The sequence below is a fragment of the Chlorocebus sabaeus genome, chromosome 6 (assembly GCF_047675955.1).
Source record: "Chlorocebus sabaeus isolate Y175 chromosome 6, mChlSab1.0.hap1, whole genome shotgun sequence".
Taxonomy (NCBI): Eukaryota; Metazoa; Chordata; class Mammalia; order Primates; family Cercopithecidae; genus Chlorocebus; species Chlorocebus sabaeus.
The window spans coordinates 1,295,567-1,313,258 of NC_132909.1; the positions used below are offsets into that span (position 1 = coordinate 1,295,567).

The 17,692-nt window shown below is 46.1% G+C and overlaps 1 protein-coding gene across 2 annotated transcripts in view; it reads right to left on the reverse strand.

Annotated features, from left to right (window-relative positions):
- LOC103235386 (uncharacterized) overlaps positions 1-15,537 on the reverse strand; it is a 31,668-nt gene extending 16,131 nt beyond the window's left edge. The window contains exons 1-4 of one of the 2 annotated variants that reach the window (XM_073015862.1): positions 15,243-15,537; positions 12,198-12,324; positions 7,867-7,962; positions 1,006-3,219 (exon numbers count right to left, since the gene is read on the reverse strand). In XM_073015862.1, coding sequence (XP_072871963.1) covers positions 1,589-3,219; positions 7,867-7,962; positions 12,198-12,324; positions 15,243-15,272 — 1,884 coding nt within the window. In that variant the 5' untranslated portion in view covers positions 15,273-15,537 and the 3' untranslated portion in view covers positions 1,006-1,588. The remainder of the gene's footprint in view (positions 1-1,005; positions 3,220-7,866; positions 7,963-12,197; positions 12,325-15,242) is intronic. The other variant, XM_073015863.1, reaches the window with a different exon arrangement.
- Positions 15,538-17,692: the final 2,155 nt, after the last annotated feature.

Consider the following 17,692-nt stretch of genomic DNA (forward strand, 5'->3'; position numbering starts at 1 on the left):
AGTTGAAGAAAAAAAAACTAGATTATCACTCATGAAATTAGAGGGAAGCTTCCTCAACAAAATACTAGCAAATTAAATACTGTAGCATAGTATACAAACAAAATTATACTCCATGAGCAAGTAGGGCTTATCACAAGGATGTGAGGCTGGTTCAATACTCGAAACTCAGTCAAGGTAACACATCAACTGACTACAGAAGTAACATGACATAATTAAATCAATCAGTGGAGAAAAAGCAAGTGACAAAATTCAACACTTATTAATAATAACCAAAAAATCCCAGCAAATTAGGAATAGAGAGAAACTTTCTAAACTTGATAGAGAAACTCTTTGGAAGAAACTTTCAACATCACATTAATGAGAAACCGAACATTTCCCCCCTAATATCATGAACAAGGCATGGATAACTTGTCACTATTTGTATTCAGTATCACACTGGAAATCCTACCTAGTGCAATAACATGAGAAAAGTAAATAAAAGGTGTACAGATGGGAAGCAAGAAATAAAACTGTCCCAAATTGCAAATGATATTTCTATGTTTAAAATCTTAAGGATTATTCCAAAGGAAATGGCAAGAAATGATGAGTTTAGGAAAGCTGCAAGACAGCAAAATAAGATGGAAAAAATAATGTTTCTGTATACTAGCCAACATCATATGAAAACTGAAACTTTAATCAATGCCATTTACAATCACGCAAAAAACTATGAAGCTATAAATCTTATTTTAAATGTGCAGGAGTTATACTGTGTAAACTATAAAACAGTAATGAAATATATCGAAGAAAATTTAAATAAATGAAAAGATATGCCATGTTCATGAATTGGAAGGCTAAGATGCCAATACTCAACATATTGATCTACAGGTTTAACTCAATTATATCAAAATCCAAGCAAGAATATTTGAAAAACAGAAAAATCAATCCTAAAGTGTATATGGAAAGTCAAAGAAACTAGGAATGCTAAATGAATTTTAAATAAAAATAAGAAAAAAGAAATCACATTACCTAATTTTGAGATTTACCATACAGCTATAGCAGTCGAGTAAACCAACAGATGGGAATCAAGAAAAATTCTGTTAAGTGTTCAAAACCCATTAAAAAAGGATTTTTTTTTTTTCTCCAAATCAAAGACTTAAACAGTCTTAAGTGGTGGAATAAAATGTGCGCATTCATGTGTCCTTTAATCCTTAAATATAAAAGTATTTCATAACTCAAGCCTTCATATTTCTCATAAAAACAATGCTTCTTAAGAAGAGACAATGTTGTAGAACAAAGACATTCAGTAAGTTTCCAGATCTTGCCTTACTAACTTTCCTGACGTGGGACAGAAACGTACATATGACAACAGTGTAAAAGAAGCAGTGTCTGCATTTCATTTTTTCTATGTCACCTCTTTTTATAAAAATTCCTGAGATAACACTGCACTGTAAACTAACTACAAAGATGGAGCTAAAGGTTTTCCTAAGTGCATAATAACCACTGGGTGTTTTTCCAGGATGAATTCAGATGGAGAATAAGGCTCGAAGCTGTGTGATTTTCTAATATGACTCCTTAGGTGAGAAATGACATTTGGCAACAGGAGGTTTTCTCACAGTGAAGACACTTGTGGGGTTTCTCTTTGGTATGTGTGATCAGGTGCCATGTAAGATGCTTCCTCTTGCAAAAGATTTTCCTCGGTGGTGACATTCAAAAAGTTTTTCCCCAATAGAAGTTCTTGGATGTTGACTGAGGTCTGCCCACTTGGAAAAGGTCTTCCCACATCGGTTACACTGATAGGATTTCTCCCAGTATGCATCCTTTGATGCTGAGTGAGGGATGAGCTGCGACTGAAGGCCTTTCCACATTCACTGCACTCATACGGCTTCTCTCCAGTGTGGATGATGGAGTGTCGAATGAGGTTTGTGCTCCAGCAAAATGTTTTCCCACACTCAATGCATTCATAGGGCTTCTCTCCACTATGAATCCGCTGGTGCCTTGTGAGGCCTGACCTGCGGTTGAAGGCCTTTCCACACTCCATGCACTCATAGGGCTTCTCTCCAGTGTGGATGCTGAAGTGGCGAATAAGGTCTGCCCTATTGCTAAAGGCTTTCCCACATTCTTTGCACTCGAAAGGCTTTTCTCCAGTGTGGGCCCTTTTATGCAAGATAAAAGTAGAGCAGTGGGTAAAGGCCTTTCCACATTCATTACACACATAAGGCTTCTCCCCAGTGTGAATCCGCTGGTGCCTCTTGAGGTATGATCGGTGGTTGAAAGCCTTCCCACACTCGAGGCACTCAAAGGGCTTCTCCCCAGTGTGGATGACATAGTGGTGAATCAGGGCTGCGCTCTCACAGAAGGCCTTCCCACATTCACTGCACTCATAGGGCTTCTCCCCGGTATGAGTCTGCTGGTGCCACATGAGGTATGACCTGTGTTTGAAGACCTTGCCACATTCGAAGCACTCGTAGGGGTTCTCACCACTGTGGATGATGTAGTGTCGAATGAAACCTGGCCTATCTCGAAAGGCTTTGCCACACTCTTTGCACACAAAGGGTTTTTCTCCAGTGTGGCTCCTGTTATGCAAGACGAAAGTGGAACGGTGGGTGAAGGCCTTTCCGCATTCACTGCACTTGTAAGGCTTCTCTCCACTGTGAATCCGCTGGTGCTGGGTGAGGTGTGACTTCCGGTTAAAAGCCTTTCCACACTCCATGCACTTATAGGGCTTCTCCCCGGTGTGGACCATGTGATGTTGCAGGAGGTACGTACTCTTGCTAAAGGTTTTTCCACACTCTGTGCATTCATAGGGCTTCACTCCAGAGTGAATCCTCTCATGCCGAGCAAGCAGACGTTTCTTGTTAAACACTTTTTCACATTCACTGCATTTAAAGGTATTTTCCTCTTCCTGAATCACTGGATTTTCACCTGATCCATGAGAGTCACAGTCACGGACATCATCTCCTAAGGAGACCTGATCCGGTATAACCCTTGAACACACACCATCAGCTGTCCCTAAACCATCATGTTTGGGGCTCATTTTTCCAGGAAGCTTCTCCTTTTGGGAATCTAACCCTGGTCTCAAGTGTTCTTCCTGCATTTCTGAAAACCCATCCTGATCCTTGGGTTGCCCCAACTGGGAGTCCCCTGAAGCTCCTTGTGTTAGTTGTCCCCAGAATGAGATTTCTTCAGACAAGGCTAGCTCACAGGTGGTAGGTTCTGGGTTCTCAGGTTTTCCTTTGTCACCTGAAAGAAATCCGATACACAAAAGGGCCTGTTAGTAATGTAAAAAGAGAAGAAACAAAATCACCACTTCAGTGAAAAAAATGAAGTTGTAAATGGTGCCTTTATGTCTGTTATATTTTGCCATCTTGAACCCCAGGTCTGTAATTTGTTTCTTTTCTTTTCCTTGGATTCCTGACTCCTTGAAAGGGAGACCAGGCAGAGAGACCAGGTGAGGGGACAAGGCCTAGGGTGAAGACACCGCCTCAATTCCAGACTGAATATTTATATAAAGGTAACTCATTATGGGTCCCTAAATAGTTTATCCTAAATAGATGACTCTGGCTGAGGTCTGGTGGCACCAGAAAGGCCAATCAGTGAGTAGAAGGTTAGATCTCTGAGCCACAAGATATCAGCTGAACTCTGGAAAAGGGACAAAGGCTGGAAACTTCACATGGCACTATGGGCAATATCTCGATCAATTGCGCTTGTGTAATAAAGCTCAATAAACTCTAAAAACCAGAGCTTCACTGAGTTTCCTGGGTTTGCAATGCTCTGTGTACATATTTTACACATCAATGCTGGGTGGGTAACAAGTCACCGAGAAAGCTTTGTGTTTGGAACACCCTCAGCCCCATATCCTGTGTCCTCTTCTAATTTGTATGCTTTGTCTGTAATAAACATAACTGTGAGCATAATAGACGTTAGAAAGTCTTGTGAATCTTTTTAGCAAGTTATGAAACCTGAGGGTGGTTTCAGGAAATCCCTGAATTTGCAGTCGGAATTAGAGTATTTGGGTAGACCTGACAAAGTCCTGGAGGACTGTGTCCTTCATCTTGAGTTTGGCTAATCCTGGGTAGAAAAAGATCAAGGCAGTTTTCCAGTAGAAGATACCCAGTGAAGTAAGTCCTACTGGTCACGAGAGAAAGTGGGAAAGACACTATAGCCTTAGGAGAGAGAATATGCAAATGAGCTATAGCGCATGAGAGGGTTGTGGTGATGAGAATCTAGGAAAGAAGAGGCACAGGGGAACTGATTCCCAACATCCTGACCTAGGTGACAGCTGTGAAGAGCAGTGCCACTCTCAGGACAGGGCTCATAAGGCAGAGGTACCACTCTGGCACAGACACGATGCCAACTGGGAATAAAGAAGAACAGAGAGCTCAGAAATCCCCTTGCACACAGATGGGGCTTTGGTAGATGGCAAGGAGGCACAGCACCTCAGTGGTGAGAGACTACTAAGGAAATAGAGCTAGAAAAACTGGCTACCCACATGGGGAATGGAAATATTGTATTCTATCACATTCTATACTCAAAACCAACTTCAGATTGATAAAGACTTAAATGCCAAATGGCAAGTTTTACAACTGACGATAAAATAAACAAGAATATCTTTTCAATATTAGGGTAACGCACCATTTTTTCCACAAGGCACAAAATCATTAATCACGTAAAAAAAAACATAAATCAGACTACACTATGTAAGGAACTCACTGAACAAAAGATACTTTAAAGAGAGTGGAAGGACAAAATTAAAAACTAGAAGAATATACCTGCAGCAAATGTAACTGATAAAAGATAGGTACCTAGAATGTATAAAAATCAAATAAAAAAGAGAAAGCCAAAGAAGTCAACTGAAAAATAAGCATTTATCACCAAATAACATCTCACAGAAGAAAATACAGACTGGCTCAGAATCGTGAAAGACACTAAACAACCTTACCAATGAGGAAAATGCAAATCAAGAGCACAAGAGATAATATTTTGTTTCCATTTGATCAGCAAAAATTGAGGGGCCTTATAGTTTCAAGTACTAGATAGGATATGGATCAATGGAAACTTCCAAAAATTCCTGAGAGGAATTTTTTGATATAGGCCCTTTAGAAAACAATGAGAATGATCTTGCAAACTAGAACATTTGCATAGTTTATAATCCAATTATGTCACTCCAGAAACATCAAAAATGTGCCCCTACACATGTGAAAGATGAACAACATATATAAATATCCACAGCATCACTGATATAAAAACGTAAACAATTAAGTGCTCAGAGAGTGAATGAATATATGAATATACTGTGAACCATGAACACTGAATTGTTGAATTTTCTTCAAGGATAAGGAAGTTGAGCATTTTTATGTTGAGTACAGAAAGGATGAAGTTACAAAACAAGCAGAATATAAGTGAAGAAAAAATGTCCATGAAAAGGTGTGATACAAACTCTTCAAAAAAACTGACCGTGGCCAAGGGCAAGACCTCTTCCATCAGGGGAAGAGAGAAGCTACCGATACGAGAGGTTGAGAGGAATGTGTAGGGACTGCTGATTAAACAATGTAAGTAGATGATACTGTCAACATGAAAACCTGCTGATACATCAGCAGTCACGTGCTGAGTGGCTGGGGAAATATTAACTGTCTGGAACAAGGTCTGAATGCTGGAGTACCCCATGCAGGACAAAGAGCTGACCAGAGGCACAAAGCAGATACAGAGATTAAGTTTTGGGAGTCTATTAACATGCCCTAGAAAAAAGATAGTAAGAGCTTAGAGTAAGAGCCTAAGGAGGCTGGGCGCGGTGGCTCACGCCCGTAATCCCAGCACTTTGGGAGGCTGAGGTGGGCGGATCACCTGAGGTCAGGAATTCGAGACCAACCTGACCAACATGGAGAAACGCCACCTCTACTAAAAATACAAAATGAGCCAGGTGTGGTGGCGCATGCCTGTAATCCCAGCTACTTGGGAGGCTGAGGCAGGAGAATCGCTTGAACCCGGGAGGCAGAGGTTGCGTTGAGTCAAGATCACGCCATTGCACTCCAGCCTGGGCAACAAGAGCGAAATTCCATCTCAAAAAAAAAAAAAAAAAAAAGGCAGAAGGATAGGTCTCATGGAGGTGATAGACGGATGAATTCAGGAGACATGCATGATGTGAAATCGAAAGGCTCTGGAGATAAGCTGGATGCAGGGACTCATGGAGGTGGAGGGGTTGACCTGTCTGAGGTTGGATCCAGTCCTCTAATCTGCCTGGATGGCAGAGCCATTCACTGAAACTTGCGAGGTGGCAGGAGCAAGCAAGATCACGGGTTCCTTGTTATGCATGTTGAGTTTTGTGCTTTCGGGATTTTCAAGTGGAGATGTGGCACTGAAGAAGGGACGATCTGGAAGAGACTCTGAAGGGCTGAATAGGGACTGCATAAACACTCAGGGTTGGATGAGCAGCTCAAGGAACCCATGCTCGCAAACGCCAAGGCTCTGCAGTGGCACCAATCCACACACCTGACAGATGGCCTCATGTCCTCAGCAGCCTGAGTGTGGGACAGAGGTCAAATGTCACCCTGAGGATTTTTGGAAAACAGGAGATATAGGAAGACATGGAGGAAGTACTGCTTCTTGGTGTCTCATTGACACTAAGGGAATGGGTGGAAGGAGAAGGTGGGAGAGGCTGATAGGCAGAATATAACTGGAAAGAGAACTTGGGAGAGTAAAACAGGCCCTGCTCCCCAGAGTTCAGAAGGAAATGTAACGTATCATCACTCATTAAGGTTTATATGACGTAACACTCATAGCTTACTTTGATAAGTCACTTACGTAACACGGCTCAGAATCTATGCAGTTTTATGCATTAATGTATCACATGATTACATCTTCAAACTGCCCAATGACATAAAAATAATGTTTTTCTTTTTTTTTTATAAAAATAATTTCTGGGCCGGGCGTGGTGGCTCACGCCTGTAATCCCAGCACTTTGGGAGGCCAAGACGGGCGGATCACGAGGTCAGGAGATCGAGACTATCCTGGCTAATACGGTGAAACCCCGTCTCTACTAAAAATACAAAAAATTAGCCAGGTGCGGTGGTGGGCGCCTGAGGCAGGAGAATGGCGTGAACCCGGGAGGCGGAGCTTGCAGTGAGCTGAGATTGTGCCACTGCACTCCAGCCTGGGCAACAGAGAGAGACTCCGTCTCAAAAAAAAAAAAAAATTTCTAATAGCATTTTTCAGGAACAGACTGAGTATAGTGGACTGAGTAGGTGCTCACCAGACCATCTGCTCTTCTCCTTGGACAGGCAGCTCAGCCACAATTCCTAGACTCATGGACCCAAGTACAGCCAAATGCCCAGTTCCCATGGGTGAAATGTGAGGGGAGGTGATATTTCTGGAAGTGGGTATGACGTCCCTTATTCCCTTAATTCTCTACCAGCAACAGGATGTCAGGACAACCTTAAAGCAATAGGTTGACGACAGAAGGACTCTAGGTCCTGAATAACTGTGGTACAGAGTTCCCTCCCAACCCACACAGACCTTGGTATGAGTGAAAAGAGTTTTCATATGTGAATCATTTAAATTTTGGAGTTTGTTGGATACAGCAGCTGGTGTTAACTTAGCCAAACTCATATACAAACTTCACTAGGGTCACAGAGTAGCTGACTGGCAAACCAGGTTTCAGGCACACAAGGTTGGAGCCCCAGGACCAATCTCAGTTCATACACCTCACTCCTCCCCAGGAGTGGGGACAAGTGTGACAGGGCTAGGAGGACGGAGAAACCACTAAGGGCTCCAAGGCTCCCAAACCCTTAGAGAAGCCACAGTGAGAAGCTTCCCAAGAGATCCCAGGGCCAGTGGTCTCTATCCAGTCTCAAGCCAGCAGGGACTCCGACCTCCCCAGATCTTGGCTCCTACCTGGACAGGTGTCTTGGGAGAGGTCTTCCTTCCTGGTCCATGGCTCCTGCCCATGTTCTAGGTGGCAGATCAGCTCAGGTTTGGGAACAGGACACCCTGTTTATGGAGAAAGAAAGTGGACACATGGATGTTGGTGAAAAGAAATAAAGACCTTCAATCCAGTCTGGGACTTCAGGATGGGGACCAGACCTTGGAATGAAGCTACACCTATCCATGGGAACAAAAAGTTAGCATGTGATCTGGAAACCAAGGGCAGGTCCTGTCATGCTGCCACAGAATCTCTGCTCCTAATAGTAAGTCAAAAACTAGTATTTATAGGCTAAAACCATGTCCAGGGGACTATGCCAAGCATTTAAATGCATGTCATTTCAAAAGTGAACAATATTTTTGGAATATCTTAGAGAAAAAGTGATACACTTTAAATATTAAATACTGATTCTTTTCATTCAAAACAAAGTATGTATCTTCATTGATCTAAGTCTTTTTTTTTTTTTTTTAAACATCCTAAGCAATGTTTTATAATGCTCTTCCTCTAAACCAAAGACTAAATGTGTCTGTTGCCCAGGCTGGAGTGCAGTGGCGCGATCTCAGCTCACTCAGCCTCCCGAGTAGCTGGGACTAAATGTGCGCACCACCATGCCTGGTTAATTTTTTTGTATTTTTAGTAGAAACGAGGTTTCACTATGTTGGCCAAGCTAGTCCTGAATTCCTGATCTCAGGTGATCCACCCTCCTTGACCTCCCAGAGTGCTAGGATTACAGGTGTGAGCCACCATGGCTAGCCGTTAAATGAGGATTCCAGTTGAGGATTTCCTCACGGTATACCCAGGAAGTCCATTATCATAATCAACACCATTTTGTTGACAAAGAAACCGGGCGCGGTGGCTCAAGCCTGTAATCCCAGCACTTTGGGAGGCCGAGACAGGCAGATCACGAGGTCAGGAGATCGAGACCATCCTGGCTAACATGGTGAAACCCCGTCTCTACTAAAAAATACAAAAAACTAGCCGGGCGAGGTGGTGGGCGCCTGTAGGCCCAGCTACTCGGGAGGCTGAGGCAGGAGAATGGCGTGAACCTGGGAGGCGGAGCTTGCAGTGAGCTGAAATCCGGCCACTGCACTCCAGCCCGGGCAACAGAGCGACACTCCGTCTCAAAAAAAAAAAAAAAAAAAAAAAAAAGAAACCCAGGCTCGGGGAGGTAAAGTGATTTGCTGAAGAGCACAGAACTGGTGAATGGCTGAGTCAATAAGGAAACCCAGGTCCTGCCATCTCTGTCTGTGCTGTTTAACCACAAAGCTCCACAACACTGCCCAGAAAGTGCCAAGTCAAGGCATGCCCCTGACAATAATCGTGATGAGGATGACGGTAACAGTATTGGTGGCAACAGAGATTGTAATGGCTCCCTGCACACAGCCTGGTCTCCCAGGTGCTGTTCTGAGCCCTTTTCATAAAATAACCCTTGACCCTGGCAACAGCCCTGGGATGTGAATAGGCTAAGTCCTCATTTGAACAATGAGAACACTGAGGCACAGGCAAGTTCAGAAACGTGCCCAAGGCCATGGAGTTTTTAAAGAGCAGAGCTGGGGCTGGACACCAGGGTTCTGGCTCCAAACCCTGCTCTCCCAAGCAATACACTATGGAGGAAACCAAGAGCACCAGAGTGGGTGGCAGAGGGTGGTGACGAGGCCAAGATGTGAGCTGGAGGATTCACTCTCAGGGACCAGTGGCCAGGGTGAGGGGCGGGTCAGTGATTCCAGACCCCAGCATTTAATGAACCATTCAAATATTTAAAAACTGAACGTCCTACTGTGATATGGTTACATAAGGATATTGACAGAAACTTCATATAGCAGCACAGTGGCTCACATCTGTAGTCTCAGCTACTGGAGAGGGTGAGGTATTAGGATCACAGTGAGCTATGATCTTGCACCATTGCACTGCAGCCTGGGCGACAAGAGTGAAACTCCATCTCAAAAAAAAAAAAAAAAAAATTCACAAAAGAAGAATTTTTACTACAAAAAAAATTCAGTGATGGTTTCACAAAATGAAGGTGTTTCATCTGTGCTGAGTAAGTTAAACTGGATGAGGGACTCATAGGAGTGGCTAAATTTTCCTTATTTGCTGAGGACAAGGATCCTGTGAGAAGAAATGGAGCACGAACACTGCCTGGAACAGGCCTGAGACGCCCAGTCAGTGCTCTGGGGATCTGGACTGGTAATTGTTTTTCTTTTTCTTTTTTTTTTTTTTTTTTGAGACGGAGCCTCACTCTGTCAGCAGGCTGGAGTGCAGTAGCGCGATCCCAGCTCACTGCAACCTGCGACTCCCTGGTTCAAGTGATTCTCCTGCCTCCACCTCCTGAGTAGCTGGGACTACAGGCATGCACCACCATGCCTAGCTAATTTTTGTATTTTTAGTAGAGACGAGGTTTCACCATATTGGCCAGGCTGGTCTCTATCTCCTGACCTCGTGATCCGCCTGCCGTGCCCTCCCACAGTGCTGAGATTGCAGGCCTGAGCCACCGTGCCTGCCTGGCCTGCTTTTCCTAAAAGTGACTCACTTGTTATTTTTCTTAGATTTCTTCAAAAATGGAATCCTTATCACTCTGGTAAATGGAAAATCCAGCGTCACTTGTCTTGATGGCAGGTAACCATAAAAAAGCAGCAATAAATCAAAACAACGTATACAAAAATTAGCTGGGTGTGGTGGCACCTGCCTGTAATCCTAGCTACTCAGGAGGCTGAGGCATGAGCAATGCTGGAATCCAGGAGGCAGAGGTTGCAGTGAGCCAAGATCACACCACTGTACTTCAGCCTAGGCAACAGAGAGACTCTGTCTCAAGACAAACAGTGCTGTTTGGTCCCTGTGAGCTCATGCTGCTTGTTCAGGGCTGTGAGCCTAAGGCTGCTCCCTCTGTAGAAAAGGAGAAGTTACCAACAGTTTGCAGGATATTGAGACTCAGCACTAAACCAGACTTTTCCTCAAATGCTAAGAAGCCAAGACGAGATGCAATAAAAGAACAACTTCCTTGGGGGTGTCTCAGCACCAGCTGAGGTAGTGTCTGTCCAAGCACTCTCTGAAAAAGAGCTTCTCAACCTTAGCACAACTGACATTTAGGTTCAGATAATTCTTTGTGAAATCGGGGGAAGAAGGATCTGTCCTGTGCATTACAAGGATGTTTAGTGGCATTCCAGGTCTCCACCCACTAGATGTCAATGTCATCATCTTCGTGTTAACCACCAAAATGCCTCCACATATTGCCCAGTGTCCACTGAAGCTCAACATCGTCCCTGCTTGAGAACCACTAGCTCAGAAAGACATGAACAAGGTAAAGGGAGGATGCTGTGGTGAGAAAGGGGCCTCCCCAAGATTCAGTGGTCAGGGAAGGGCTGGGTGAGGAGGCAATGGCGGTGCTGAGAAGCAGTGGCCATGTGAAATGCTGAATTACCCTGAGAACACTCATCAAACAGAACAGCAAATGCAGTCGCCTGAGGGGGGTGGGCACTGGGGGAAACAGCAAGAAGCCCAGCAAGGCTGCAGCAGAGTGACTTTAGAATCAAGACGACACGAAGGTGATGAAAGTGTTGTTTTGAATAACACCTGGTAGTACAGAAGGTCAAAGTCTCCTGGGGGCCTGCCTGACTCAACTCTTCTCGGAGAACACCCCACCACCCTTGACACCACAGACTGCGCTGTAGAGCAGATACACAAGCAACCAGGCCCACCCAGGCAGATCCTGCTCTGGAACTCAAAAAAAGAACTGCAGACGGAGGCCAGTCCATGCTGGGCAGTGGGTGAGAGATGGAGGTAAGTATGAGCTGGAGGTGGAGCAGCAGTTGCTGCCTCAAGCACGCTCCACAGAGGCCAGAGAAACAGACAAGAAATCTGGAGGGGAAGGAGGGGTCACAAAGAGTAAAACCTGGGGTTGTTATTCTTCCCTTAAACTCGCTGCGGCAGAAAAAACCATACAGAGGAGACAGTGACATGAGCAGACCCACACAGAGAAACTAGGACACTATCGTGGTGGTTCTCAGTTCCTACTTCAACCCTTCATAACATACAGCTGGAAATCCTACCTTTGGGGTCTGCAAAACACCCCATTTCCTTCCACCACCTTCTTCTCCTTTGGCTGGGAGCCAAAGAGTACACTATTTCTTGTCCAAAGTGATACAGGGAGACTGTTCAGGAAGAGGTGAGTGTAGAAAATGACTGAAGTTGTGGGAAGAAGGCAAGGCAGGTTTGAGAGGCCTTCTTGACCCATCAGGCCTGGAGTCAGGGGATGGAATGAAGAAGTGGCAGGTCCCCTGCATGGTGAAGCGGGGAAGGAAAGCCTTACCCAGAGATACCAGGAGCCCACAGTTTTCCAGCATCACCTCCTGGTACAGGGTCCGCTGAGCTAGGTCCAGCTGCCCCCACTCCTCCTGGGTGAAAGTCACAGCCACATCATCAAAGGTCACAGACACCTGAAATGTCAAATAGAGGTGTAGAGTTTGCCGTGGGACTGTCGTATGTGGTTTGCCGGAAAATGTGCAGCAAGATCAAGGCCCAAGTCACTGAGGACCTCTTGAGGGCCTAACTTTGTACCAGGCTGAAGAAGGAAGGCAGACATTGCTTTGGACAGATTACTGTAATGTAAAAAAGAAAAGCGTCCTATACAGGAGCCATCAGAGAATGACAGAAGACAATGGCAACAACTTGTGGACGGTGAGATGTAGACAATTACCGTTCGAGGACATCAAAGAAACGAGGAAATAATGACAATAATAGTAGCAATAATGTTGACAGCCACAGTGCCTGAGCCTCACTGGTCCAGCTCATGCTGAAGGCTTCACGTTCTGATTTAAAGCTACTACAACTCCCAAACTCTGAAGTCAGACTTCTCACGTTTGAATCCAAACTCGTGAAACTGACACTTGCCAGTTTTGTGACCTTAGGGACCTCATTTATCTCTGCCTCAATTTTCAGATTAATACAGAGTTCCCATTTTCCCAATAACAGACATGAGTTATTCAGAGCTTGATGGACTTTGAGATTTTATTAACCCTCCCACAGCCCCTGAAGTATTACTAAACACCACCGCCAATCACCTCCATGTCACAGTCACTGACCTGAGGCTAAGGGAGCTCCGCAGATTCTCCTAGTCTTTTGTGTTTTCTGTTTTTCGCTTGTTTGCTTTTTTCAGAGACAGGGTCTCACTCTATTACCCAGACAGGAGTGCAATGGCATGCTCAGAGCTCACTGTAACCTCGAACTCCCGGGCTCAAGCGATCCTTCTGCCTCAGCCGCCCAAGTAGCTCGAACTACAGGCATGCACCACTGCGCCCAACTATTTCCTTTTGGTAGAGCTGGGATCTTGCTATGTTGACCAGGCTGGTCTCAAACTCCTAGCCTCAAGTGATCCTCTCACCTCAGCCTCCCACAGCATTGGGGCTACAGGTGTGAGCACCAAGCCCAGCCAGAATTTCACATGTTATAAGCAGAGACAGAATTTTAACCCAAGTCCCTCTGCTTCAGGGTTTAATACTGTGACCCCAACAACCCTCCATCACCAAAGTGAATCTACAATACAGTTGTGAAGCATTTCTACATATTTTTGCTATTTAATCTACTTTAGTAGCTCCTGAAAATATCCCCAAAATGTGGGCAAAACCCTCATCACCAAATTCATGAGCGCCAAATGCTGGAGGAGTGGCAGTGCCTGGACCAGCTCATCCTCTCCCCTGGACCCCAGAGAGACTGCATAATGAACCATCAGCCTTTTCCTTCCCTGAGTCCTGCCAGCAGGTATCCCTAAGGCCAGTGTACTTCAGGACCAGGAAACTCAAGTGGCTAAGGATAACGCGGGCTGTGGTCACGAGAACCCCGGCTTATGACTGGCCAAAATGCCTCATGGGCTGAAGGCAGGATGAACATCCAAAAAAGACCACAGGATCTTGCCCTTCCAGGCCATGTCTCAGCAGGTGGGGATGGGGTAACCATGGAAACCTCACGAGTCCTCTTGGACCTCCTTAAACAACCAACACACTTTGCCTTTGTCTACACAGTCCTCTCTAATGGAATATCTGCCTTTCGCTTCCGATGGCCACTGTGACTTGCTGGAGAAAGACTGCAAAGTTCACCTCCAGGGCTTCTCAGTCAACTGACCGTAAAAAACAAAGGCTCTGGTGGTCCACACACTACATATGAATTTCTGTTACTTAAGTGCTGTGTGTCAGCAGGTAACTAAACAGGTTGGAGTCTTGACCTCCTCTTGTGTACGGCAGTGTTTATAATAGAATGTCACTTTAAGGAGATCAGGATTAAATGAGATGATAAATAATGTCCATTTCTCAGTTCACATCAAGGACTCAATGAAGGCCAACCCTTATAGTTCTTGTGTTAATATTGATGCTCTTTGTCTGCACAAAATCCTTAAGACCTCAACTCAGTAGCTGTCTAAAATTTTGCCAGATTCTTTATACAAAAACGTTAGACCAAGGGCAGGTGAGAAGGGGACTACTTTAGTCTGAACTGCCACGAAAGGCCGCTTCAAAGAAGTGACATTTGAGCAGAGCCAACAAGATATGAAAGGGTCTTGCAGGGATCTGAGGATAGCGTCTGAGGCTGAATGAACTGTAAAGGTGAAGGCTGAGGGATGAGAAAGAACTCTGAGTGATCATATTGGTGTGTCTGAAGGGCTGAGCCAGGGAGGAAAGGAAGGAAAGAAGGACAGAGGTGGTCAGCCATAGTGGACCGGGTAGGGACATGCAGGCCATGGCTGAGTTCGGATTATGTGTGTGACAGGAGTCCCTGGAGCGGAACTTCATTTATCCTTCAACCAATTATTGAGCACCTATCAGAGAGGCCTGACACTTTCAGCGGTGGAAAGCTGCAGAAGGGCTAAAAGTGGGGCATCGTATGTGATTGGTTAGGCTGAGCACGTATGGCTTTCTCTGCTTGGTCCTCTGCTGGAAGCGGAGTCAAAAATTAGAAGAACCGTCAGTTACTAATCAGGTCCTATTTGGGGCCTGCTGTTCCAGGAGTTACCGTTTAGCTTCCTGAAATGTCACCAGAGAGTCATCTAGCTCCTTGCAAGACTAAGTTAAGGCAGACTGGTTTCCAGAGTTGTTTAATGTAGAACAGGAGGTTGGTTTCCTGGGCAGGTGGCTACAAAAAATTGTACGTCACAGTCCTATAATCTATGTATAGTCTGGCTACTGTCCGCTTGAATATTCAGTCTCTCAGGTACTACCACGACAAACTAAGTGACGAGCATGCTCCACGTTTCGTAAACAAACAACACTACAAAGAGGAATCCTGTGGCTGTCTTGGCTTCCGGCCTGCCCAGGAGGCTTCCCCGAACTAGCAGAAAAGCAGCAAGGAGGAAACCTCGTCCACTCACCTGCGCCGGGTCCGTCAAAGCCGTCGCCATACTGGGACCCTGAGGCCCGAGCGGGGCGGGGGCTGCGGCGAGCAGGGCGGGTCTCGCGGGCTCAGCCGAGCCCCACCCCTTCCCTGTGCCGGGCGCGGTGACCTTGGCTGACAGTCGAACTCTCCCGTTACGGGGAGGCTCACGGTTCGCTCCGAGACGCGGAGGTCGCTGTCGGCCTCCTACCTGCTCATTTCCCCAGAGCCGCCAGGGAGGCGGCCACGGAACACCGCCCCCTCCCTACAGCCGGCGTGGACGGAACCGTCGCGCCCAAATTACGTCTCCATCCAAATGCCGGAAGTCCCGCCCCAAGCTTCGCGACCCACAGGAAACGCCGCTGTCCTGGACTATCATTGGCCCCAGGGTCCGCCGTCGCACCTGGCAGTGCCTTCTAGTTAATGTAGTTCATGTTCTAGTTAATGTAGTTCATGTTCTAGTTGATGTTCTCAACAAACCACCTGCAAAGCGGACCGATCCTGGGCCGGCAGACCTCAGTGTAAAAGCCGCAGCGGGCCTACAGCCCGGCTCAGGCCTGCCTGTGTCCTGGGGGCACAACTCGGAGGCCAGAGGCCAAGCGTGAGACCGTCTATTCTTGGCCGGAGGAAATCGAGCCCCAGGAGGCAGGGTCATTTGTCAGGGTCAGGGCCAGTGCAGAGACCCTGGACCAGGCTCCGGACCCTGACTTCCACCTTGCGTTTTCTCCCCTCCGGATCCTCTTATACAGATCAGTGGGCAGTCAGAGTAACCGAAGGGGGACGTCAGGCGGCGCGATGCGGCCGGCCTGGAATCCCAGCGCCTTGGGAGGCCAAGGGGGGCGGATCGCTTGAGCAACGTAGGGAGACTACCAAAAAAAAAAATTTTTTTTTTTTTTAAATAGCTGCGTGTGCTCGCGCACACCTGTGGTCCCAGGAGGCTGAGGCAAGGGGATCGCTTGAGGATAGGAGTTTGAGAGCTGTCTCCGCGACAGAGCGAGACCTCATTGGTACAAAAAAAAAAAAGTAGGCCGGGCGCGGTGGCTCACGCCTGAAATCCCAGCACTTTGGGAGGCCGAGACGGGCGGATCATGAGGTCAGGAGATCGAGACCATCCTGGCTAACACGGTGAAACCCCGTCTCTACTAAAAATACAAAAAACTAGCCGGGCGAGGTGGCGGGCACCTGTAGTCGCAGCTACTCGGGAGGCTGAGGCAGGAGAATGGCGTGAACCCGGGAGGCGGAGCTTGCAGTGAGCCGAGATCATGCCACTGCACTCCAGCCCGGGCGACAGAGCCAGACTCCGTCTCAAAAAAAAAAAAAAAAAAAATTATATATATATATATTTATATATTTTATATATTAAAATATATATATATATATATTTTGAGTCAGGGTCTCGCTCTGTTGCTCAGGCCATAGTGCAGTGGTGCAATCACAGCTCACTGCAGCCTCAAACTCCAGGGTTCGAGTGATCCTCCCACCTCAGCCACCCGAGTAGCTGGGACTACAGGCACACACCACCACGCCCAGCAAATTTGGGGTTTTTTGTTTTGTTTTGTAGTTTTTGTAGTCAGAGTTTCATCATGCTGCCCAGGCTGGTCTTGAACTCCTGAGCTCAAGTGATCCACTCACCTTGGCATCCCAAAGTGCTGGGTTTACAGGCGTGAGCTACCACATCCAGCCTGCTCAAAAAAACTTTTTTAATTAGCTGAGCATCGTGGCGCACCCCTATAATTCCAGTTACTCAGAAGGCTGAGGTGGGAGGATCTCTTGAGCCCAGGAGGTCAAGGCTGCAGTGACCTGTAATCACACCACTGCACTCCAGTCTGGGCAATAGAGCAAGACCCTATCCGGCTGGGACACGTTGCAAATGCACTGTCTCTCTTGGAGCTTCTTTGGCCAAGCTCTGTCTTCGCATGGTCCAATCACTTTTGCTTTTGGTATTGGTCCAGAGCCCCGGTAGAGTGGATTTGCCATTCCTTGATGTGGGGAATTTTGGAGTGGGGGAGCTCATGACTCCAACTTTGAGCATGATCAGTTTGAAATGTCTGTACAACCACAAAGTGTCTGTGTCACAGCAGTTCAATCTCTGACTGAATATTGGGAGAGAAGTTGTGCCTGGACATAAAAATTTGGAAGTTTTTGGCAAACACTGTTATTTCAAGTTATGATACTGGACAAGACCACAAAAAAAAAAAAAAAAAAAAAAAAGTGAGCATAGATGGAGAAAGGAATGGAAAGAGGTGAACATTGTTAAACAAAAATTACAGGAGGCCATTGTTTTGGAGCTCCTACAGTAGGCCCCACCGACCAAACCAAAATGGAATCTCTCATGCTAAATGTCATCTAATCAAACTGAAGCTTTAAGGAAGCAGACAGATCCCAGTTTTTCCTAAAAGCAGATTTCAGTCTACCTGAATTAGTGAAATTAGGAAGTCCCCTCTGCTT